This window comes from Neoarius graeffei, chromosome 3 (assembly GCF_027579695.1).
Source record: "Neoarius graeffei isolate fNeoGra1 chromosome 3, fNeoGra1.pri, whole genome shotgun sequence".
NCBI lineage: Eukaryota > Metazoa > Chordata > Actinopteri > Siluriformes > Ariidae > Neoarius > Neoarius graeffei.
The window spans coordinates 16,721,415-16,745,903 of NC_083571.1; the positions used below are offsets into that span (position 1 = coordinate 16,721,415).

Consider the following 24,489-nt stretch of genomic DNA (forward strand, 5'->3'; position numbering starts at 1 on the left):
TGGGACCCTTAGGCCTGGCCAAGACAATTCAGTTACATTTCACCGGGTCTGGGACATGCGACAGAATGTCTGACGGCCGATTCCCTGCAGGCTACGATAGCCAGTCGAGGTCCCCACCGTCTCCACCAAAAGATTTCCTGTTGACTCCATGTAACTCAGAGGGACAGATTTGGGGTGGGGGGGAGAGAAAGAAAACACAGGTGGTTAGGTATGCCCAATGTCACCTGAATAAGTAGGAACAGTATACATATTGCACTGAGTACAAGCAGGGACTCCGGCAACTAACTATGACAGCATAACTAAAAGGAGAGAGCCAGAAGGTAACACAGGCATGAGGGAGCCCCGGGACATAAAGCAGCCAGCCACTACACCGTCAACAAACTCGAGTGAGCAAGCGAGTGGGGACTGACAGCATCCATACATCCCAGTTTACCAAAACACTATGTCTGAGGACCCTCCAGATCTACTCCTTTACCTCATAAACACCATTAACAAAAGGCTTGACTAAACAGATATGTTTTCAGCCTAGACTTAAATGCTGAGACTGTGTCTGATTCCCGAACATTACTTGGAAGGCTGTTCCATAACTGTGGGGCTTTGTAAGAAAAGGCTCTGCCCCCTGATGTAGCCTTCACTATACGAGGTACCAGCAGATAGCCTGCACCTTTTGATCTAAGTAGGCGTGGCGGGTCATAGAGGAGCAGAAGTTCACTCAGGTACTGTGGTGCGAGACCATTTAGTGCTTTAAAGGTCAATAGTAGTATTTTATAATCAATATGAAATTTGATTGGGAGCCAATGCAGTGTGGATAAGACAGGCGTGATGTGGTCATATTTTCTAGTTCTAGTAAGGACTCTTGCTGCGGCATTTTGAACTAACTGGAGCTTGTTTATGCACTTATTGGAACATCCAGACAGTAAGGCATTACAATAATCCAACCTGGAGGTAACGAAAGCATGGACTAGTTTTTCTGCATCATGCAATGACATTAAATTTCTTATCTTTGCAATATTTCTGAGATGAAAGAAAGCTATCCGGGTGATGTTATCAATGTGAGTTTCGAATGAAAGACTGGGGTCAATAATCACTCCGAGGTCTTTTACTGCTGCACGTGAAGAAACAGAAAGGCCATCCAGAGTTACTGTGTAATCAGAAAACTTACTTCTAGCTGTATGTGGTCCTAGCACAAGTACTTCAGTCTTGTCAGAGTTAAGCAGAAGGAAATTTATAAGCATCCAGTGTCTAATGTCCTTAACACATTCCTCAATTTTATTAAGCTGGTGTCTCTCATCAGGTTTTGCAGAAACATACAACTGTGTGTCATCAGCATAACAGTGGAAACTAATACAATGTTTACGAATAATATCGCCCAGAGGTAACATATATAGAGAAAAAAGCAGTGGACCCAAGACAGAACCTTGTGGAACACCAAACTTTACCTCGGTACGTCTAGAAATATCACCATTTATATCAACATACTGATAACGATCAGTTAGATAAGACCTGAGCCAGGAGAGGGCCATTCCCTTAACTCCCACAACATTTTCTAGTCTATCCAGAAGAATGGAATGATCAATGGTATCAAATGCTGCACTAAGGTCAAGCAACACAAGTAGCGAGACACAGCCCTGATCAGACGCCAACAGTAGGTCGTTTACTACTTTAACCAGTGCTGTCTCTGTGCTATGATGAGGTCTAAATCCTGACTGATACATTTCATGGATGTTATTCCTATGTAAATATGAGCATAACTGCTGTGCCACAGCTTTTTCAAGGATCTTGGAGATAAAGGGGAGGTTTGATATTGGCCGATAATTGGACAGCTGACAGGGATCAAGGTCAGGTTTTTTAATCAGGGGTTTGATAACTGCTAGTTTAAAGGATTTGGGTACATAGCCAATCATAAGAGAAGAATTTATTATTTTTAGAAGCGGTTCAATTACTCCAGGCATTATCTGTTTGAATAGATGTGTCGGTAAGGGATCTAGTACGCAAGTTGAGGCTTTTGATGTAGAGATTAATGAAAGTAATTCAGTTTCTTTTAGGGGAGTAAAACATTCAAACTGATGATCTGATACAGTTATATTGTTAACTACAAGGTCACTTTCATTGTCTAACCTTAAATTAGTAGTTTGAATTTTTTGTCGGATATTCTCAATTTTGTCATTAAAAAAATTCATGAAGTCGTTGCTACTACATACTGCAGGTGTGCATGTGTTGATAGTGGACTTATTCCTGGTTAATTTTGCTACAGTATTAAATAGGAATCTAGGATTATTTTTGTTATCTTCTATTAGGGAGGAGAAATATGTTGATCTCGCAGCACTAAGAGCTTTTCTATACTTCAGGAAGCTCTCCTTCCAAGCTAATTTGAACACTACCAATTTTGTTTGACGCCATTTACGTTCCAATTTTCGAGTGGTCTGTTTTAATGTGCGAGTGTCATCATTATACCAGGGTGCTAATTTTTTGTCTCTGATCATTTTCCTTTTTAGAGGAGCTACATTATCTAAAGTATGGCGGAATGTTGACTCTAAGCATTCAGTTGCCTGATCGAGTTCTGCAGGGGCTGACAGTGACCCAATCAAAGTTGACAGCTCTGGGAGATCATTTATAAAGCTCTGTGCAGTAGTTGACGTGAAAGTACGTTTAATACAGTAGCGTGGTGAGGTACATATATTATTACTCAGACATATTTTGAATGAGATGAGACAATGATCTGAGATAACTTCAGACTGTGGAAGTATGACTATATTGTCTACGTTTAATCTGAATGTTAGTATTAGATCAAGGGTGTGACCACCATTATGGGTCGGTCCTATGACATTCTGCTTAATCCCGACTGAATCTAAGATGGACACAAACGCTGTTTTTAAAGGGTCTTCTGGGTTATCGAAGTGAATATTAAAATCTCCGACAACTAAAGCTTTGTCTAAGGAAATAACCAGATCTGAGATAAAATCTGCAAATTCAGAAAGAAACTCAGAATATGGCCCCGGGGGCCTGTAAATAATAAGCAATGGAATTAACTGGGTAGACTTATTTTTCGAGGCTACATACATTATATGAGTATGAAGAACTTCAAATGTATTAAATTTATAACCAGGTTTGTGTGTTACACCTAGATAATCGTTATAAATAACCGCGACGCCTCCTCCTCTGCCAGTTAGACGAGGCTGGTGTATATAACTGTATCCAGGAGGACTCGCTTCATTTAATGCTATATATTCATTTGGCTTAATCCATGTTTCTGTTAAACACAGTACATTAAACTCCTGATCAGTAATGAGTTCATTAACCATTAGCGCTTTAGATGTAAGAGATCTAATATTTAATAGCCCCACCTTTAGATCAAAGGTGCTGGCAGCAGCTGTACAGTCAGTCTGATCTAATTTTATATTGATTAGGTTACTGGAACAAACTCTCTGAAAATTTCTACCTTTTTGTTGAGCTCGGGGAACAGACACAGTCTTGATGTAGTGGGCCCTGAGTGACGACTCAGTGCAGCTAGCAGACAGTCGGTTTAGCCTGTTCGTCTGCTCCCTGGCCTTGGCTCTGGATTGACTCTGTATGCATCCCTCACATTAGCATACAGCAAGTCAATTGTCCTGTTGTTCCTTGTTGGACAATCCACAGCCTGGTAAAAAGTAGCCAAAATAGAGTCCAAAGTAGCATGATTAAAGTCCCCAGAAATGATAAATGCCTGAGGGTGCTGTGTCTGCAGCCTTGCTGTGACAGAGTGAATCCTCTCACATGCAGCGTCTGCGTCCGCCCTCGGAGAGATGTAAACACAGATGGTGATCATGTGACTGAACTCTCTCGGCAGATAATATGGCCGCAGGCTAACGACTAGCAGTTCCAAGTCCAGGCAACATAAAACTGTCTTTACGGAGATATGTCCCGGGTTACACCAGCGGTTGTTTACATAAATGATGAGTCCCCCACCTTTGCTTTTCCTGCATGTGTTCGTGTCTGTCAGCTCTCACAGCAGTGAATCCCCACAGGTCCACATTAGCATCCGGTACAAGGTGTGTTAGCCATGTCTCCGTAAAGATAAATAAGCTGCTTTCCCGTTAAATCCGCTGGTTGTTCAGAGCGGAAAGCTCGTCGACTTTATTCAGCAGTGAGTTCACATTCCCCATGATAACGGAGGGAATGGATGGTTTGTAGCGCCGCCGGTTGTCCGCTAGCCTAGCCTTTAGCTTAACTCCAGCCTTGCAGCCCCTGGGTTTCCTCCTCAGCTCTGCCAGGATGGGGTGTCGTATCCTGGCTCGTCCCATTGTTTTCAGGGCCAGCAGCTCCTCTCTCGAATAAGTGAGAAAACTGGTTCCTGGTTGCGTGTTAGTTAAATATATCCATGTTATATAGTAAAACACACTATGTCTTCATAAGAAGAGCAGAAAAGTAAAAAAGGTGGAAAAAAGAGGTTTAAAGAGCTAAAAACTACAGAGCTACTGGAGAGGCAGCCGTCTCACACAGCGCCCACAATGAGATGAGGACTCAGATTTTTCTTTATTTTTTGCAACATGCCATAATAATTTGGCATAAGATATTTATATCCACATTAATTTTCATACTAATTTTGTGCAAAAGAATGCACATTCACCTGTTCATGTCATGTTCAGAAACAAACTAACATTAATGGCACTAAAATGCCTGGAGAGAATGCCCCTAGGATTGTCCACTTTGCTTATACAGACTTCTCATGCAGTTGGAAAAAATACACTGCTATGTGTTCCATATGTAGAAGAACTATCAAGGAGATGACAGGGACAACCTCAAACTTCAATCATCATTTGGCAAGACTCCACCCAGGGAAGTAAGTGACACACTATGTTCATTGCTCTGTTGATAGTGGGGCTTGCTTGCTGAGCGATGAACTAGCTAGTGTTAATCCTCTCTCATGTTATTTGCCCTGTTGGTAGCGGGGCTTGCTGAGCTTGGTAAGCTTTTTATCTGTAGCCTATTAACTAAAATGGAGCAGTCAAGCAGTAACATTAGTCCAACACAGTAGCAGAGACGGTTTCACATAAAGGTAGCAACAGCCACCATCAAATGATGCGGTTGGAGTCTTGTTCTCGGACTGGACTCAGACTCAACTCGGATCAATAGTAGACTCGATTTGGATATGACTTGGACTTAACTTGATTTAATAGTGGACTCGACTTGGACTCAACTTGAAATTTTCTTTTAAGGACTTGGACTTGACTCAAACTTGAACACTAGGGACTCAAAACTGGACTCGAGGTTTAGTGACTCGACTACAACACTGACTCAGGAATAGGGTCACTCTGGACCTATCAGAACACATGGCCTTTTTCAATTGCTCCAGAGTCCAATCTTTATGCTCCCTAGCAAACTGAAGCCTTTTCTCCTGATTAGTCTCACAAAGTGGATTTCTGATGGTCACACAGCTGTTTAGTCTCAATCCTATGAGTTATCATCACATTGTGGGTGTGGAAATGGTCTTAATTTCACTACTAAACATAGCTGTGAGTTCTACTTTTTTTTTTTTTTAAATGATTCAACTTCACCAAGCATCTGACCAAGATCTCTGATCTTGGTCAGTCAGGATTTTTCCAACCACATTTCTTCCACGAAGTTGACGGTTCATCACTATCGTTCCAGGTTTTAATAATGTATTGGACAGTTCTTAACCCAATTCCAGTCATTTCAGTAATCTTCTTAGTTGTGGTTTTTTTTTTTTTTTGCTTGATGCAGGCCAATAATTTGACCTTCTGAAACACAGTAACATCTTTTTACATGAGCACGGGATATGTCTTACGACATGTTTTGTTTAAGAAATGAGAAGCTACTCACTGCATCAGTTAGGGTTAAAATAATTGATGTCAGCTAAAACACATTAATCACTGCATTAATTATCCAACCAAAGGCTCTTATGGATTTGGTTATTTAAATCCAATTGGTGACTTTTTTTTTGGCCAGGCAGTGTAATATCAGATAAAATGCCCAAATGACTTTTATACTTCACCAGGCTCATGCTGATAATAATAAAATCACAGTTAAATTCATGACTCTGAAACCATAGGTATCAGAAAAAGCCAAGGCGATCTATTTTTGCACTCATAAATCACACAACTAAAATCACATTCAATAAGTGGATGTAAGTCACAACACAAATATGACAGCTTTATTAAAGCTTTGGATTGCTTAAATTTGTCAGAGCTAATGCGACACTTCGTGATTGAATGCCATCCCATCAGAAAAGGGATTGGATCATTACGACGAGGAAGATTTATGACTGTAAAATAGATAAGAGGAGATGAATGGGGTCATTTGATTATTCTTCAAAATGTGTGTGTGTGTGTGTGTGTGTGTGTGTGTGTGTGTGTATATATATATATATATATATATATATATATATATATATATATATATATATATATGAAATAGAATTACATATCCATAGTCATTTGTAATAATAATAATCTGATGTGTAGCTCCTGTTTAGTATATTTAATTTGACTGTTGTATGTCTAATACTAATTTTGATATCTTTCAACCTAGAGGCAGAATATTGTATTTGCATTATTATACCAGCATGTTCACTTTTGCTTTCTCCAAGTAACATTTGGTAGAGTACTTTTTTGTTATTTGGTTTAAAAAAAAAAACGCTCACTGTGACATGAAAATGAATACAGTAAAGTAAATGGGGTGTCAATACGTTTGCAACATACTTTTTGGAGTGATTATGATATGCTATTTTTTTTAATTAAGAAGGTTTTTTTCAAGCTGTCTGAGTGGAAAATTGTACACAATCTTTTATTTTAATAAATGCTGCCGATTCTTTTGAACTTTGGAAATTGTAATTGGAACAGGTTTAGAAAATGATTCAAAAGAAAAATATGTGTTATACAAGCTTGGTTTATTTGCAAAGAATAGATTAATTACAGCTGAGGAAATGAATATATTCAGAACAGCGGAAAGCAATAAGCTACTGACTGTAATAATTCTTTCCCTCATAAAAATGAAAACAGAGCTGACATTGTGTAAATTTCTCACAGAGATTAAAGTGTGATATCTACATTAAACTCATAATGTTTTCTTTGTAAATAAATATATAATTAAATAGAAGGGCACTCAGTAGAGTGCATACCTCCACCAAGCCACATATCAAAATCAAATGACTTGAACTTAGGGTAATACTAAAGCTGTCCATCAATTCCATCCAAATCCATTCACTACTTTTTGAGTTACACTGGGAAAAGGAAAAAAAAAATTCCTGGATCCAAATACAGATCTGAATTTGCATCAAAATCTAATCAATTGTTCCTTGACCAAAGGCACAACTTTTGTCCAAATTTCATCAAAATCCATTCACTACTTTTTGAGTTACATTGGGAACAGACAAACAAATGGAGGCAAAAACATAACCTCCTCCAACAAAGTTGGCAGAGGTCAACATTTTCTACAAAAAAAAAAAATCTGTCATAGCTAACTAACTAGCTGGCTAGATAGACATATAGATAGATAGACTGACTCTTACTGATTTATAAGATAAATTTGGGATAAAAAAAAACAGTAAAATGTGTGAAAACACTTAAAACTGATTACAAAAATAAGCATCTGTAGTCTCAGGAATACCTCCTTTGGTTTTATAAGGAAATTATCTGATTTTTTTTTCTCAAATTGTATAGAACCTGACACAGTTATTTTTGAGACTTTGACTGTCATGGTGGCAGATACAGGTGCAGGTATAGCAAGCTTTATTGACAATAGCAAACAAGTCCAATATACAATGCAGGATCAAAGTCAAAATTCAGGCAAGGGTCAAGCAATTAACAAGATTAACAAACAGCATGAACTAGGACTAGAATTTTGGCTGCCAGGTCGCTCCGTTGTGTGTCGTGGTCAATGTTGATTTTAAAAGTAACTAAGTAAATTACATAGGGAAAATAGTAATAATAATAATATTCGACTTGACTTCGTTGGCACTGGCCTTCGCTAGCACAGGCATTCGCTAACACTACACCAGCTGTAAGGTACCTGCACTGCCGTGCTTACAGCACCGAGTCATGGGTAAGCTCGCATTGGCCTTCAAGAATGCTGATATGAAGACAGTGTACATGTATAATAATAATAATAATAATAATAATAATATAGGCTGGCTTTTTTGTGGTCTCGTCTCTGATTCATTCAGTATCATGTTAGCTGAATGTAATATATCTGATATGCCACTCAACACCAGCCAATATTATTTAAATATGTCACTGAGGTCCATGATGTATTTCGTATGAAAAATGTGAGTTTTTCAGTACGAGAAGATAAACTTCATATCTTCAAGCCAACATGTGAGTTTCTTTTTATTATAGAGACGCATTCACAAACAAAAAGTACCCAAATTTATCAAAACAATTCATCGATTTCCTCACGAATGACATATGGAGATTTATGTCATGGTTTTGGTTCTCTATATCCCCGATGTAGTTTGTATGAAAAATACAAGTGGCATATTTCCCAGTAGAACACTTGTGTCCAAATAATATATATTTATATTACTATTTGTATTTACATTTGCTCACTTGGCAGATAATTTTATCCAAAGTGACTCACAACTGAGCTGAGCAGATAAGGGTTAATGGTCTCGCTCGAAGAGCTCAAGAGCTCGTCAGTACCAAGATTCAGACTCAGTACTGTCTATCAGACTTGTATTCACAAACTTAATTGCACTAATTTGGAGTCAAATTAGGAAATTAATTTGATGAATTAGATATCTCATTAATAAACCATTACAAAATAAAGGATTAGGTTTTAGTAGAACACTAGTTTAATATCTTTCCTTCATTTACTTTCCAGTCTGTGCCTTTTTGATTTGTTTGTGGCCTTAATGGTGATTAAGAAAGGAATAAAACACTCGAGAGCATGCTGTTATAGGAAAATAATCAATGACATGAGCTATAGTGGAGTTACAGTTACCACTCTGAAGTTGCTTATTTTCCGATAACAGTGTCCTGAAGTGTTCTGTTTTTCTTATATCACAGCAATCACAATTCTTTCAACATATTCATAGATGATGTCATATTTTTATTCATTTATATTTACATGTAATGATGCTTATGCTACTGATACCCCTTTTCCACCAAATCAGTTCCAGGGCTGGTTCGGGGCCAGTGCTGGTGCTGGTTCACAACTCGTTCAACTTGCGAGCCAGCTGAGAACCAGTTTGCTTTTCCATAGCTCGCGGTGCTAAGGGAAGCCATGTCATTACGTCACTGTATACGTCAGTTACGTCGCTGTATACGTCAGTTACGTCGCCACGTTTGCATAAACCTTGGTGCGAATATCGAAGCAAAAACAACACGGAAGAAGCAGCAGCAACAACAACAACAACAACAACAATAATAATAATGGATGACTTTGCGTTTGTACAGCTGCTGCTTCTCATCGCTTAAAAATGGCAATCTTTCGCGGTCTTGTTATTGTTGTTGGTCTTAACAACTCCGCCCCCCTGCTGACGTAAGCGGTTCTTTCCTCTGGCCCAGCAAACAGCTGGTGCTAGCCTGGAACCGGTTTTTCTGGCCCCAGAGCCAGTTCTTTGTCAGTGGAAACAGAAAACCCGGTTCCAAACTAAGCACTGGCCCCGAACCAGCCCTGGAACTGCTTTGGTGGAAAAGGGGCATGAGAAACTTAAAAAAGCACAGTTTCTTCTGGTCTGAAGACTTTCCTGTGGTGGAAAACTGACTGTTACAAAGCATTGACACTGGAGATGTTCCGTAAATGTTAAACAAACATTTAAAAATGAGTGAACTACAACAATCCATCCATCCATCCATCCATTATCTGTAGCTGCTTATCCTGTCCTACAGGGTCACAGGCAAGCTGGAGCCTATTCCAGCTAACTATGGGCGAGGCGGGGTACACCCTGGACAAGTCGCCAGGTCATCGCAGGGCTGACACATAGACACAGACAACCATTCACACCTACAGTCAATTTAGAGCCACCAATTAGCTTAACCTGCATGTCTTTGGACTGTGGGGGAAACCGGAGCACCCAGAGGAAACCCATGCAGACACGGGGAGAACATGCAAACTCCACACAGAACGGCCCTCGTCGGCCGCTAGGCTTGAACCCGGACCTTCTTGCTGTGAGGTGACAGTGCTAACTACTACACTACCATGCCACCCTAAATAAACATCTCCTTACAGAAAATTTTACAATATCAAGACTTATTATTAGTCTTATACATATGGAGCGTCTGCTATGTGAATTAGCTGTTACAATAGAAACAATACCATATTAAAATCATCACATTTCTATCAACTTGTGATTTGAATTACAGCTCGAACTACTACTAACACATGACAATCAGTGTAAATAAATTTAATACAACTACATGCATTTATACAAACAGTAAAATGCAGTTTTAATAATATTGCAAAACCAAATACTGACCTTTTTTCTCAGCTTCTTCCTTTTCCAGTGTTTTGACGACTTCTTCTTTCTCCTCGCCTGCCTCTGTTTTGGGCTCATCTGATTTAATAAATAAATACGTAAATAAGCAAATAAATAAATAAATGATTCTGTGATTAATGTCAAGTTTTAATAAAACTGTTAATTTTAATAAAACTGTTGATTTAATGTTCAAAGTGCTCCTTAGTAAATGTTGTTCAAGGCTGCAGATCCTTTTGAAATCAGCCTTTGAAAAGTACTTCATTTCAGCTCCCATCCCAAAAAATCATGTAAATAATGTCTTGCCAGAGGAATGAAAAAAAGCCTGAGCAGAGTCTGCATCATTATGTTTTAAGCCTCCTCTAGCCAGAATGGCATTTGGTAACAGACACACTTATAGGTGCAATTTTCTGGGTAGCACAAAATTACAGAAGGGCCAGTTTATGGTAACTGAAGTAAAATTGATGAGAGAAATATTTTGATGAAAGTTGTATTGAACGGTGAGTACTGCAGATTGTAGGAAATTTGGCATATAGCACTTTGGCTGGAAAAAAATCAGCAGTGAAATAACCCAAGCCAGGAGCAATCACACAAAATATAGTGTAGGCTCAGTTTTTGTCAAATGATCTGAATGTGCAGTATTTTCTGATCAGGGTTCATGTGAAATAAAGGGTTTTTTTTGTTGTTGTTTTTGTTTTTTTAACCACTGTTTGTCTGAGATGAGTTGTAATGTGGATCTGATGGCTGGCTGGATGGGTGGGTGGATGGATGGACAGATTGATGGATGAATGGAGGGAGGAGGAAGGGATGATGGATGGACAGAGGGAGGGAGGGATGATGAATGGAGGAATGGATAGATAGTGATGGATGGATGGATGGATGGATGGATGGATGGATGATCAATGGAGGGATGGAGGGAGGAAGGGATGGATAGATGTATAATTGTATGGATAGATGGAGGGAGGGAGGGATGTATGGATAGATGGAGGGATGTATGATTGGATGGGTGGATGGATGGACAGACAAATGATGGGTAGATGGATGAATGGAGGGAGGGAGGAAGGGCTGGATATATGCATGGATGGATGGATGGATGGATGGATGGATGATGTATGTATGTATGGATGGAAGGATAGATGGATCAATGGATGGATGGATAGAGAGAGGGATGATGGATGGATGGATGGCTATATGGATGGATGACTAAGGCTACATCCACACGACAACGGCAACGAGATGTTATTTAAAAATATATCGCGTCCAAATGGGCAACAATCAGTAAAATATCAGGTCCATATGGCAACACAACGCTTGCTGAAAACAATGCAATACACATGCCACACCTCTAGGGGCGCTGTAAGACGGTCCCTTCGGAGACACCAGAACAATAGAAGTAGTAAGGACGCATGCGCATAAACTATTATGCGCGAGACTTCATATTAGCCACAAAGTCAGGAAAATCTGTTTGTAAAATTACATTATAATGACCAAATACAATGAAAAGTATTTTTCCAGTCTCACCTGTGAAAGGTAATCCCATGTGATCTCGTTTGGACGTCAAACCTGTTGGTACAGTTAAACGCAGCTAATCTTTATTCTCCGCTTTGACCTCTCCAAAATGGCAGCGAGGATGACATGATTCTACGCGGAAGGCGGCGTCTTTAATGGTCCGGAATAAATTGAATGATACACGTTGATGGATTAATTTTGTTAGGGATTTGCTGGGATTCGAACCTGGTTCGTTGGTGTGATAATCCAGCAAACCCCCACTAGGCCACCAGGGGGATAACTCAAATGCAGAGGCGTGAGGCGGAAGTAGAAAAAGTATCAAACAACAGTTTATTTATACTATGTACAATATTTACAATCCGATGAAAAAAAAAAAAAAAAAGAAAATCCAAAAGCTCAGAAGATAACTAAAATAAAAATATCCAAAAGGTACAAAACAAAAGCCAAAAAACCAGAAAAGCAAAGTGCAAAACAAAGAACACGGTACAGAGGAAACTGGAGATAAACATAACAGCACAAAGACTCTGTGACAAGAGGACTGAACTCAGGGGTATAAATACACAAACTAATTAAGGACACAGGTGAAGATAATTAGGACTAACAGGCAATTAACAAAAAAAAACACAAAACACAGGAACAGTGGCGGCCTCTAGAGGCCAAAATAAATATGACACGAAAAGGAAATAACAGCGGCCTCTAGAGGCCAAAACAGTCCAAGTCCTAACAGGACCCCCCCCTCTAGGAGCGTCTCCTGACGTTCCCAGGGCGATCCGGATGGGCCGAATGGAAGTCCCGACACAGTTCTTTATCCAGGACATCCTGAGCAGGAACCCAGCAGCGCTCCTCAGGACCATAGCCCTCCCATTCCACCAGATATTGCAACCCGCCGCGGACCCGGCGGGAGTCAAGCAGGCGATGCACAGTGAACACAGTCTGCCCCTGGAAGATGCGGGGGGGTGGGGGGTTCCTAGGGGCAGGGGCATACGTAGACGTCAGTACAGGCCGCAACAGGGAAACATGGAAAGTGGGGTTGATCCTCAGAGTCCGGGGCAACTGGAGCCGGTAGGAGACAGGGTTCACCCTGCGCACCACCTTGAAGGGGCCAATGTAGCGAGGAGCAAGCTTGCGGTTCTCCACCCGCAGCGGAAGGTCCTTAGTGGACAGCCAAACCCGCTGCCCAGGGCGGAAAGTGTGTGCAGGTCTTCTATGGCGGTTGGCCTGAGTCTGGTTGGTTCTGGAGGTCTGTATGAGGGTCTTCCTGACCTTGCTCCAGGTCTTGCGACACCGTCTCACATATTGGTTGACCGAGGGCACCCCCGCGTCCTCCTCCTGGTCCGGGAACAGAGGTGGCTGGAACCCGAATTGGCACTGGAATGGCGACAGCTTGGTGGCCGATGACTGCAGGGTGTTGTGGGCGTACTCTGCCCATGGCAGCCAGGTGCTCCACGATGTCGGGTTATCCATAGCCAGGCCTCGCAGGGTGGTTTCCAGGTCCTGGTTGAGCCTCTCCGTCTGACCATTGGACTGTGGGTGAAACCCAGAGGAGAGGCTGGCAGTGGCTCCGATGACCTTGCAGAACCCATGCCACACTCGGGAGGAGAACTGGGGCCCTCGGTCTGAGACGATGTCCTGTGGAAGACCAAAGACTCGGAAGACATGATTAAATATAAGTTTAGCTGTTTCAAGAGCAGAGGGGAGTTTGCAGAGTGGTATGAAGCGGCAGGCCTTGGAGAATCTGTCAACTATGACCAAAATGACCGTGTTACCTTGTGACTCAGGGAGACCTGTGATGAAGTCGACTGCCACGTGGGACCAGGGACGCCGGGGAATGGTCAGAGGATGCAGGAGACCCTGGGGACGCTGTCGTGGGTTCTTGGTTCTGGTGCAAACCTCACAGGACAGGACAAATGACCTTACTTCCTTCTCCATGTTAGGCCACCAGAAGCGTCTTTTCAGGAAGTCCAGGGTCCTCCGAGCTCCCGGGTGGGCGGTGAGAGGGGAAGAGTGACCCCACTGGAGAACCTTGGCCCGGGCTTGATGTGGGACGTACAAGAGGCCCGGTGGCCCCGTCCCAGGACCGGGGTCCTGGCGTTGGGCTCGTCGAACAGCCTCCTCAATACCCCAGCGGACAGGGGCCACAATCCGGGACACCGGGATAATAGGCCCAACTTCATTCTCCCTGTTAGTGGCAGAGAACAGCCTGGACAGTGCGTCAGGTTTGGTGTTCTTGGAGCCGGGACGGTACGAGAGGGTGAAGTCAAACCGACTGAAAAACAGGGCCCACCTAGCCTGTCGAGGGTTCAGTCTCTTGGCTTGCTGGAGGTACTCCAGGTTCTTGTGGTCAGTCCAAACCAGGAATGGATGTTGCGCTCCCTCCAGCCAGTGCCTCCACTCCTCAAGGGCCAGTTTGACCGCTAGCAGTTCTCGATCCCCCACATCGTACCGGGACTCTGCAGGACTCAGGCGGTGGGAGAAGTAAGCGCAGGGGTGCAGCTTTCCTTCCGAACGTTGAGAGAGTACCGCGCCGACACCACTGTCCGAGGCGTCCACCTCCACGATGAATGGTTGGGAGGTGTCCGGGAGGACCAGAATGGGTGCCGTGCAGAAGCGGGCCTTGAGGTCTTTGAACGCCTTTTCTGCCTGAGGAGACCAGCCATAAGATCCACCTGTCCCTTTGGTGAGGTCTGACATGGGTGCTGCCACAGAACTGAAGTTCCTGATGAACTTGCGGTAGAAGTTAGCGAATCCTAAGAACCGCTGAACCTCCTTAACGGACTTGGGAGTAGGCCAGTCCCGGACGGCCAGGGTCTTGGCAGGGTCCATTTGGAGTTGGCCTGTCCGTACAATAAATCCCAGAAAGGAGACCTCGGGAACATGAAATTCGCATTTCTGGGCCTTGGCGAACAGATTGTTCTGTAGCAGCCTCTGGAGAACCTGGCGGACATGGTGGCGGTGCTCCTGCATGGTCTTGGAAAAGAAAAGGATGTCATCGAGGTAGACAAAGACGTACAGGTTAATCATGTCCCTTAAGACGTCGTTGATTAGGGCCTGAAAAACAGCTGGTGCGTTGGTGAGTCCGAAGGGCATCACCTGGTATTCGTAGTGCCCAGACGGGGTGTTAAAGGCAGTCTTCCACTCGTCTCCCTGTCGGATACGGATGAGGTGGTATGCGTTCCGTAGGTCCAACTTGGTGAAGACGGTGGCGCCTTGGAGCAGGTCGAAAGCAGTGGACATCAGCGGAAGGGGATATCGGTTGCGCACAGTGATCTTGTTCAGGCCCCTGTAGTCAATACATGGTCGAAGCCCCCCATCCTTCTTGCCGACAAAGAAGAAGCCGGCACCAGCAGGTGAGGTGGAGGGTCGAATGAACCCAGAGACCAGGGCGTCTTTGAGGTATTCCTCCATAGCCTTGCGTTCTGGCTGAGAGAGGGAAAACAGTCTGCCACGAGGAGGGGTAGTCCCAGGGAGCAAGTAGATGGCACAGTCGTAGGCCCGGTGCGGAGGAAGAACGGCGGCCCTGCTCTTGCTGAATACCTCCTTGAGATCCCAGTACTCTGTGGGAACTTGAGATAACTCGGTGAGATCAGGGGGCTCGGCAGGAGACACAGGAGAGCTAGAGAGCAGACAAGAGGCATGGCATGCAGGGCCCCATTCCACAACCTGGCTTGTTACCCAGTCTATGCGAGGGTTGTGGCGAGTAAGCCAAGGAAGGCCTAGAATAACTGGGAACTCAGGTGAAGGAATCAGGTGCAGGGATATTTCTTCCTTGTGACCTTGAGACTGGAGGAAGACTGGAGAAGTAACTTGAGTGACTCTTCCATCACCTAACGCTTGGCCATCGAGGGCAGACACAGACAGAGGGACTTCAAGAGGTGCAGTAGGTATATTGATGCTTTGGGCGAAGTGAATATCCATAAAGTTCCCAGCCGCCCCTGAGTCTATCAAAGCTTGACAAGAGTGGACAGACTCACCCCAGGAGATGGAGACCGGGATGTAGATTCCTTGGCCAGGGAGTCCGGGAGAGAGGGTAGGCCCCGTCACAACCCTCCCTCGGCTGGACGGGGCGGTCCTTTTCCCAAGAGTTCGGGACATGATGCTCGGAAGTGACCAGGCTTGCCACAGTAGATGCAGCACTTGTCCCTCCTTCTGCGCTCCCTCTCAGATGCGGAGAGGCGAGTACGACCCACTTGCATGGGTTCTGGACAGTCACTGAAGGAGGTAGACGGTCTCCAGGTAGAGGTAGGGAGGCTGGGGGGGCTCAAGGCTTGGTGGCGTTCTCTCATCCTGTTGTCCAGACGAATAGCATGTGAGATGAGGGTTTCGAGGTCACTTGGGCATCCAATAGAGGCCAGACCATCCTTGATGGGGTCAGACAGACCATGGTGGAAGGCTGACACCAGGGCAGTCTCGTTCCATCCACTTACTGCTGCGAGTGTTCGGAACGAGATGGCGTAATCTGCGACGCTTCCTCCTTGCCGGATGGACATGAGCTTTCGGGCTGCGTCGGTACTGATGTCTGCCTGATCGAAGACCCGAAGCATCTCTTCAGAAAACAGCTGGAAATCAAAGCACTCAGGTCCCTGTCTTTGCCAGATAGCAGTAGCCCAGGCTCGCGCCTTACCAGCTAATAAGGTGATCACAAAGGCAATCTTGCGGCGATCCGTAGTGTAGGTGGTAGGCTGAAGCTCAAAGGTGAGTTGACACTGGGTAAGGAACTCTCGGCACTCACTGTGCTTGCCGTCATACCTCTGTGGTGCAGGAAGGCTGGGTTCGCGAGGTGAAGAAGGCAGCATGGCAGGAGGCACTGGAGCAGGAGCTGGATCAGGAGCAGGAACTGGATCAGGAGCAGGAGAAGCAGGCAGAGATGTCAGCTGTGCCAGGGTTTGCCCAATTTGCTGAAGTAGTTCCTCGTGGCGAGCAAGGGCCTCACGTTGGCTGGTGAGCGTACGTCCATGAGCGTCCATGGTCGCTCCGAAGCGTGTCAAAGCTGCCATAATTCCCTGAAGGTTATCCGGGTAGACAGTTGAAGCAGCCTCTGCTGAGTCGGTCATGACGGAGTCTTTCTGTTAGGGATTTGCTGGGATTCGAACCTGGTTCGTTGGTGTGATAATCCAGCAAACCCCCACTAGGCCACCAGGGGGATAACTCAAATGCAGAGGCGTGAGGCGGAAGTAGAAAAAGTATCAAACAACAGTTTATTTATACTATGTACAATATTTACAATCCGATGAAAAAAAAAAAAAAAAAAGAAAATCCAAAAGCTCAGAAGATAACTAAAATAAAAATATCCAAAGGTACAAAACAAAAGCCAAAAAACCAGAAAAGCAAAGTGCAAAACAAAGAACACGGTACAGAGGAAACTGGAGATAAACATAACAGCACAAAGACTCCGTGACAAGAGGACTGAACTCAGGGGTATAAATACACAAACTAATTAAGGACACAGGTGAAGATAATTAGGACTAACAGGCAATTAACAAAAAAAAAACACAAAACACAGGAACAGTGGCGGCCTCTAGAGGCCAAAATAAATATGACACGAAAAGGAAATAACAGCGGCCTCTAGAGGCCAAAACAGTCCAAGTCCTAACAAATTTGTTGTTTCTCACCTGTGAAAGGTAATCCCATGTGATCTCGTTTGGACGGTAAACCTGTTGGTACAGTTAAACGCAGCACATGAATCTTTATTCTCCGCTTTGACCTATCCAATATGGCGACGAGGATGACGTATGATTCTACGCAGAAGGCGGCGTCTTTAATGGTCCGGAATAAATTGAATGATACACGTTGATGGATTAATTTCTTCTACGCCCTTTTTGAGGAATGTATTGTAGGACTTAAACCCACATCTGAAGAGGTAAGATCGCTCCTTTTTTTTCCCTATTTTTGCTGGCGGGATTGACTCTGCCCTAAGGGCAGAGTCTCTCTCTCTCTCTCTCTCTCTCTCACTTTGCACCATTACACAATAAATATTCACAGTGAAAATATTTTGTAAGCGCGTTTCATGAACCAAATTATAGGATTTGTTGACAACTCGCATCGAGTTCGTTACACTTCTACCCGGCGTGAAGCACTCACAGTCATGTGGTTGTGACGTCATCGTAAACAAATCCGTTCTACTCATCCAGACGACTTCACAACGGCAACGTTGCCAGATCTTTCCACTCTGGAACCCGTTCTCAAAAAGATTGCGTTTTGGGCACCCAAAACGCCGGTGCCGTGTGGACACCAGGCCTAAACGATAAGCAATTGTATCAGAGTCACCTGAATCCGTTGCCGTGTGGACAGGGCCTAAATGGTTGGATGAATGGATGGATGTACGGATGGATGGATGGCGGGATGGACTAATGGACAGATGGAGGGATGGCTGGCTGGATGGATGAGTTTAATTGGCAGTGTCACAAAACCCTTTTGTTAGCTTCTTGCTTATCTTTAAACTATGTAAATACTTTTATCCCTTTAACACGACTTTTAAAATCGTGGAATGTCCCTAAACAGTTGTTCCCTCATCAGCCTTTTATTTCTCTCTCTCTCTTGCAGCTTGTCATATGACTGAGAAATTACCAAAACTTTATCATCTTCGAAATTTTAAGTTACAAATTTACTTCTGACTGTTACAAAGCACTAATGCTGCAGACTCCTTCAAAAAAAAGAAAGAAAAGTCTCCTCACAGAACCGTTCACTTTAACCATCTTAAAATCCACTTCCATGGAGAATCATACATGTCTCACTCTAAGTTGTCACTATAGGAAGAATAAGTCTTAAACTAGACTGCATTTCTGCAGAGAAAATGCAATGTTTGCTGAGCTGTAGCAGAGGGTCATCAACAGTTACTGGATCAGACATGAGACCTCATGCTCTAAAATCTGTTTTAAATGGCTGAGCTCACAGTGTGATTGTGCCTATACAGCAAACCATTAACATCAAGCATGCTAACATGCTAACAGTTAGAATGCTATCATGGAATGCTAACATGCTATCAGCTAACATGCTAATAGCTAGCATGATAACATGCTAAGAGCTCACCTGCAAATATGCTAAAAGCTCGCATGCAAACGTTAACTGTTAGCATGCTAACATGCTGAGGTAAAAAGTCTAACAGCTAACATGCTAAGGTGAACGTGCTAACATACTATAGCTAACATGTGAACTGTTAGCATGCTAACACATTAAGGCTAACATGTTAATAGCTAGCATGCTAACATGTTTACTGCATGCTAACAGCTAGTATGCTAATGTCTAACATGTTAACTGTTAGCATGCTAACATGCTGAGGCTAATAAGCTAATGGCTAACATGCTAACAGCTAGCATGCAAACATGCTGAGGCAAAAATTCTAACAGGTAGCATGCTAACAGCTAGCATGCTAACATGCTAAGGCGAACATGCTAACATACTATAGCTAACATGCGAACTGTTAGCATGCTAACACATTAAGGCTAACATGCTAACAGCTAGCATGTTAACATGTTTACTGCTAACATGCTAACAGCTAGTAGGCTAACGTCTAACATGTTAACTGTTAGCATGCTAACATGCTGAGGCTAATAAGCTAATGGCTAACATGTTAACAGCTAGCATGCAAACATGCTAAGGTTAACATGCTAACAATTAGCATGCTAAAAGGTAACATGTCAACATGCTAAGGCTAACATGTCAACTGTCAGCATGCAAACATGCTAAGGCTAATATTATAACTGATAGCATGCTAACATGCTAACAGACAGCACAGCATGTTAACAGCATGTTAACATGCTAAGGCTATTATGCTAACTGCTAGCATGCTAATATGCAAGTAGCTAACAGCCTAACATGCCATACTAACATGCTTAGGCTAATATGCTAACAGCTAGCATGCTAATGGATAACGTGATTGTGTGTGTGTGTGTGTGTGTGTGTGTGTGTGTGTGTGTGGTATTCCTAATAAAGTGGCCACTGAGTTGAAGTTGATTCATTGTCAATGTCTCAAATTAGCAAATCTTTGCCAAACGCATTATCACCTCTGGGGAAATGGAGGGATGACTCAGTCAAGCCTCAAATAATTGGTGGCAATGGGGAGGAAAAAGGTGCCATATGAAGTTTGGTGGATGTGTGGTGAAGTGTTACTGAGCAAAACTCCATTCATTTGAATGGGGCCAAAAATCAATTAAAGTCTATGGCGGGAAAAAGGGATGCGTGCAAACCAAGGAAATGACAAGTGCAAGTCTCAGATGAGGGGTATGACATGGCGTTTCATGCATCTCCATTGAAGTGTGTCTGAGCAGGATGATTCTCTTCGTCAGCCCCATTCATTCTCTATGGGAAAAAAATGACAGAAAAAAACAAGAACGAGAGAACGGGCATGTCGATCCAAAAGCTGGCTACAAGCAGGGGTTAAATTGGGCCGGGGCTGTCCGGGGCTGAGCCCCGGCACATAAGCTCGGAGCGGATGGCATATGATCACGCACACATCAAAAGCAACAAACCCTTTTCACGATTTTCAGTTCTGAATAATTAAATATCGTTTTATTAATCAATAAACCCATGACTTTTATGAGATAGATCATAGTTTTCCTGATAACAAGACGACCTGTCAAAGCTATTTAGAACAGAACTTGCGATCAGAGATTCTGGTTTCTGGAACACTGCGTGGGTTGCCAATTCTGCTTTTTATAAGCGACTTTGGGGTTTCTTTTTTTGTGAGCTCGCTTTAAAAAAAAATCAGAAGTCGTGGTTTGTGGGTTTTTGGGCTTGTGTTTCAGCGTTGTGACTTGTTTATAATTTTCCCCGTACACCGTCTCCCCTTTTACCTGCATACGATCCTAATCCATCAGAGGTGCTTGAACGAACTGTCTGTGCATTTGGCGAGTTCAATTTCCATAGTCCCCAGTTATTGACAGAAATTAGCCAGGGGGAAGGGGGAGATGTCAGTTAAAGTTAGCTACTGAGATTGACCAAAAGTTGAGCCTAACGTTGCCTCAAGTTAGCTACCTTTGGCAAACATAAACAAAACACTCGTCTTGTGCTCTAGCCTTAATTAACTGTCGATACAGTCAATTTCACTTTTATACAAGAAGGTTAATAAATTGTTTTGTTGTCTTGGATTTTTAGAGGTCAGCAGCTAAAGGTTAAAAATGAGGAAAGCAAAGAGGAGGAAGCTTACAGATTTCTTCAAAAGGTGGGCAGCAAACAACATATCTGTTAAAATGTTAATTTAAGGTACTGTACTGGTAGCCTGGTTAGCACCAGACCATATCACATATGGTCTATGTATTCAATTATTTATTTGGCATGTGGTGCTTTTTGTATTGTCTAGAACATACATAAGATGAGCATATTATAGCAGCAAAATAGAAGCACAATCATTTGAATGCCGCAAAACTTTTGTAGGGGGGCACTACAAGACACACATAGGCCTACAACACACAGATAAGGTGTACAGTGGTGCTTGAAAGTTTGTGAACCCTTTAGAATTTTCTATATTTCTGCATAAATATGACCTAAAACATCATCAGATTTTCACACAAGTCCTAAAAGTAGATAAAGAGAACCCAGTTAAACAAATGAGACAAAAATATTATACTTGGTCATTTATTTATTGAGGAAAATGATCCAATATTACATATCTGTGAGTGGCAAAAGTATGTGAACCTCTAGGATTAGCAGTTAATTTGAAGGTGAAATTAGAGTCAGGTGTTTTCAATCAATGGGATGACAAATCAGGTGTGAGTGGGCATCCTGTTTTATTTAAAGAACAGGGATCTATCAAAGTCTGATCTTCACAACACATGTTTGTGGAAGTATATCATGGCATGAGCAAAGGAGATTTCTGAGGACCTCAGAAAAAGTGTTGTTGATGCTCATCAGGTTGGAAAAGGTTACAAAACCATCTCTAAAGAGTTTGGACTTCACCAATCCACAGTCAGACAGATTGTGTACAAATGGAGGAGATTCAAGACCATTGTTACCCTCCCCAGGAGTGGGCGACCAACAAAGATCACTCCAAGAGCAAGGCGTGTAATAGTCGGCGAGGTCACAAAGGACCCCAGGGTAACTTCTAAGCAACTGAAGGCCTCTCTCACATTGGCTAATGTTAATATTCGTGAGTCCACCATCAGGAGAACACTGAACAACAATGGTGTGCATGGCAGGGTTGCAAGGAGAAAGCCACTGCTCTCCAAAAAGAACATTGCTGCTCATCTGCAGTTTGCTAAAGATCATGTGGACAAGCCAGAAGGCTATTGGAAAAATTTTGTGGACGGATGAGAACAAAATAGAACTTTTTGGTTTAAATGAGAAGCGTTATGTTTGGAGAAAGGAAAACACTGCATTCCAGCATAAGAACCTTATCCCATCTGTGAAACATGGTGGTGGTAGTATCATAGTTTGGGCCTGTTTTGCTGCATCTGGGCCAGGACGGCTTGCCATCATTGATGGAACAATGAATTCTGAATTATACCAGCGAATTCTAAAGGAAAATGTCAGGACATCTGTCCATGAACTGAATCTCAAGAGAAGGTGGGTCATGCAGCAAGACAACGACCCTAAGCACACAAGTCGTTCTACCAAAGAATGGCTAAAGAAGAATAAAGTTAATGTTTTGGAATGGCCAAGTCAAAGTCCTGACCTTAATTCAATGGAAATGTTGTGGAAGGACCTGAAGTGAGCAGTTCATGTGAGGAAACCCACCAACATCCCAGAGTTGAAGCTGTTCTGTATGGAGGAATGGGCTAAAATTCCTCCAAGCCGGTGTGCAGGACTGATCAACAGTTACTGCAAACGTTTAGTTGCAGTTATTGCTGCACAAGGGGGTCACACCAGATACTGAAAGCAAAGGTTCACATACTTTTGCCACTCACAGATATGTAATATTGGATCATTTTCCTCAATAAATAAATGACCAAGTATAATATTTTTGTCTCATTTGTTTAACTGGGTTCTCTTTATCTACTTTTAGGACTTGTGTGAAAATCTGATGATGTTTTAGGTCATATTTATGCAGAAATATAGAAAATTCTAAAGGGTTCACAAACTTTCAAGCACCACTGTATATCTCTGTGCAATATGATATGGTTATCAAATTAGAGGGTTATTTTCCAAAAAGTATATTGGGGCACGGCGGCGGGGGCAGGGGCGGGTACGAGGCAGAGCCCCCCCACATAACCAATCCCAATTTAACCCCTGGCTACAAGCACACTACACCAGTTCAGGACGGACGCTTCAGAGTTGGAATGGTGTTGGTATCTCAAAAGCTGTAGGAGGAGTAGCAGCTCCAAAAAATGAGTGAACTATAACAATCCATCCATCCATCCATTATCCATAGCTGCTTATCCTGTGCAGAGTCGTGGGCAAGGTGGAGCCTATGCTAGCTGACTATGGGCGAGAGGCGGGATACACCCTGGACAAGTCACCAGGTCCTCGCAGGGCTGACACAGAGACTAACAACCATTCACACTCACATTCACACCTATAGTCAATTTAGAGCCATCAATTAACCTAGCCTGCATGTCTTTGGACTGTGGGGGAAACCGGCACACCCAGAGGAAACCCACACAGACACGGGGAGAACATGCAAACTCCACACAGAAAGGCCCCTGTTGGCCACTGGGCTCGAACCCAAAACCTTCTTGCTGTGAGGCAACAGTGTTAACCACTACACCACCCAGCAATGATAATAAAGTAAATTTAAGAAGAACAATAGTGTGCTTGCTGCAAACAAGAGCAATACTATAAACCATTCAGCTGCTATTGCAGAAAATCAACACCTTCTGATGAATCAGACTTGAGCATTCACCAGTGCAGTCATATAAATAGTTCATAGATCAAAACATTTTAACTGAGAATACTGAATAAAACATGATGGCCCTGTGATTTGATTAAATGAATGAAGTTTTACCAGGGGAAGGGAGAGTAGGCGTGCGGGAGCAGAGGTATTTACATTTTGCATATTCATAGCAGCTATTGCTCCTGAGGGTAAAAGTGTAGGCACATCTGTGGCTTTTATGTTGTGTAATTATTTCAAAAGCAGTTTTGGGTGACTACTGTTGTAGTACTGGAGCAAATTGTCAACAACTACAGTTTAAGGAATCATTAAAATCAATTCCTTATACTATATTTGATCAAAGACAGGCACAATAAGCTTGGGATTTTATATTGTCTTACAGTATGGAGTTTGGGTTAAACGAACAACATTGTGAATTCCTGAGAGAGAGAAGCTGGTGAAGATGCAGATGTTTATACCTGCTATATTTTGACAACTTATTTCACCATATAATCCCAGGCTAATAATATATAGATTTTAAAAAGTGATCTGGTGAAGTTATCTGTGAGATGTTTATTTAGCACTTTTAGCTCATTCAGCCGCAAGCCAGGCCAGATGAGCTTATGCAATTTCGTGTCATCCATCCGTCGTCGTCATCCGTCCACAATTTACAAAAATCGCTACTCCTCTTACAGGATTAATTGGATTTCGATCAAACTCACAATGTTCCCCAGGTCGGTGTGCATAAAAGTTGTCAAGATGGTGGCACCACCTGTCATATTTACGATTTTATGGGCATCTGAAATTTTTGGGTGACTCATCACATTAA

The 24,489-nt window shown here is 42.9% G+C and overlaps 1 protein-coding gene across 6 annotated transcripts in view; it reads right to left on the bottom strand.

The window, feature by feature from the left end:
- Positions 1-24,489, bottom strand: part of trdn (triadin) — a 265,042-nt gene that overhangs the window by 102,424 nt on the left and 138,129 nt on the right. For all 6 annotated transcript variants that reach the window (XM_060916449.1, XM_060916445.1, XM_060916447.1 and 3 more), the window contains one exon: positions 10,415-10,492. In XM_060916449.1, coding sequence (XP_060772432.1) covers positions 10,415-10,492 — 78 coding nt within the window. The remainder of the gene's footprint in view (positions 1-10,414; positions 10,493-24,489) is intronic.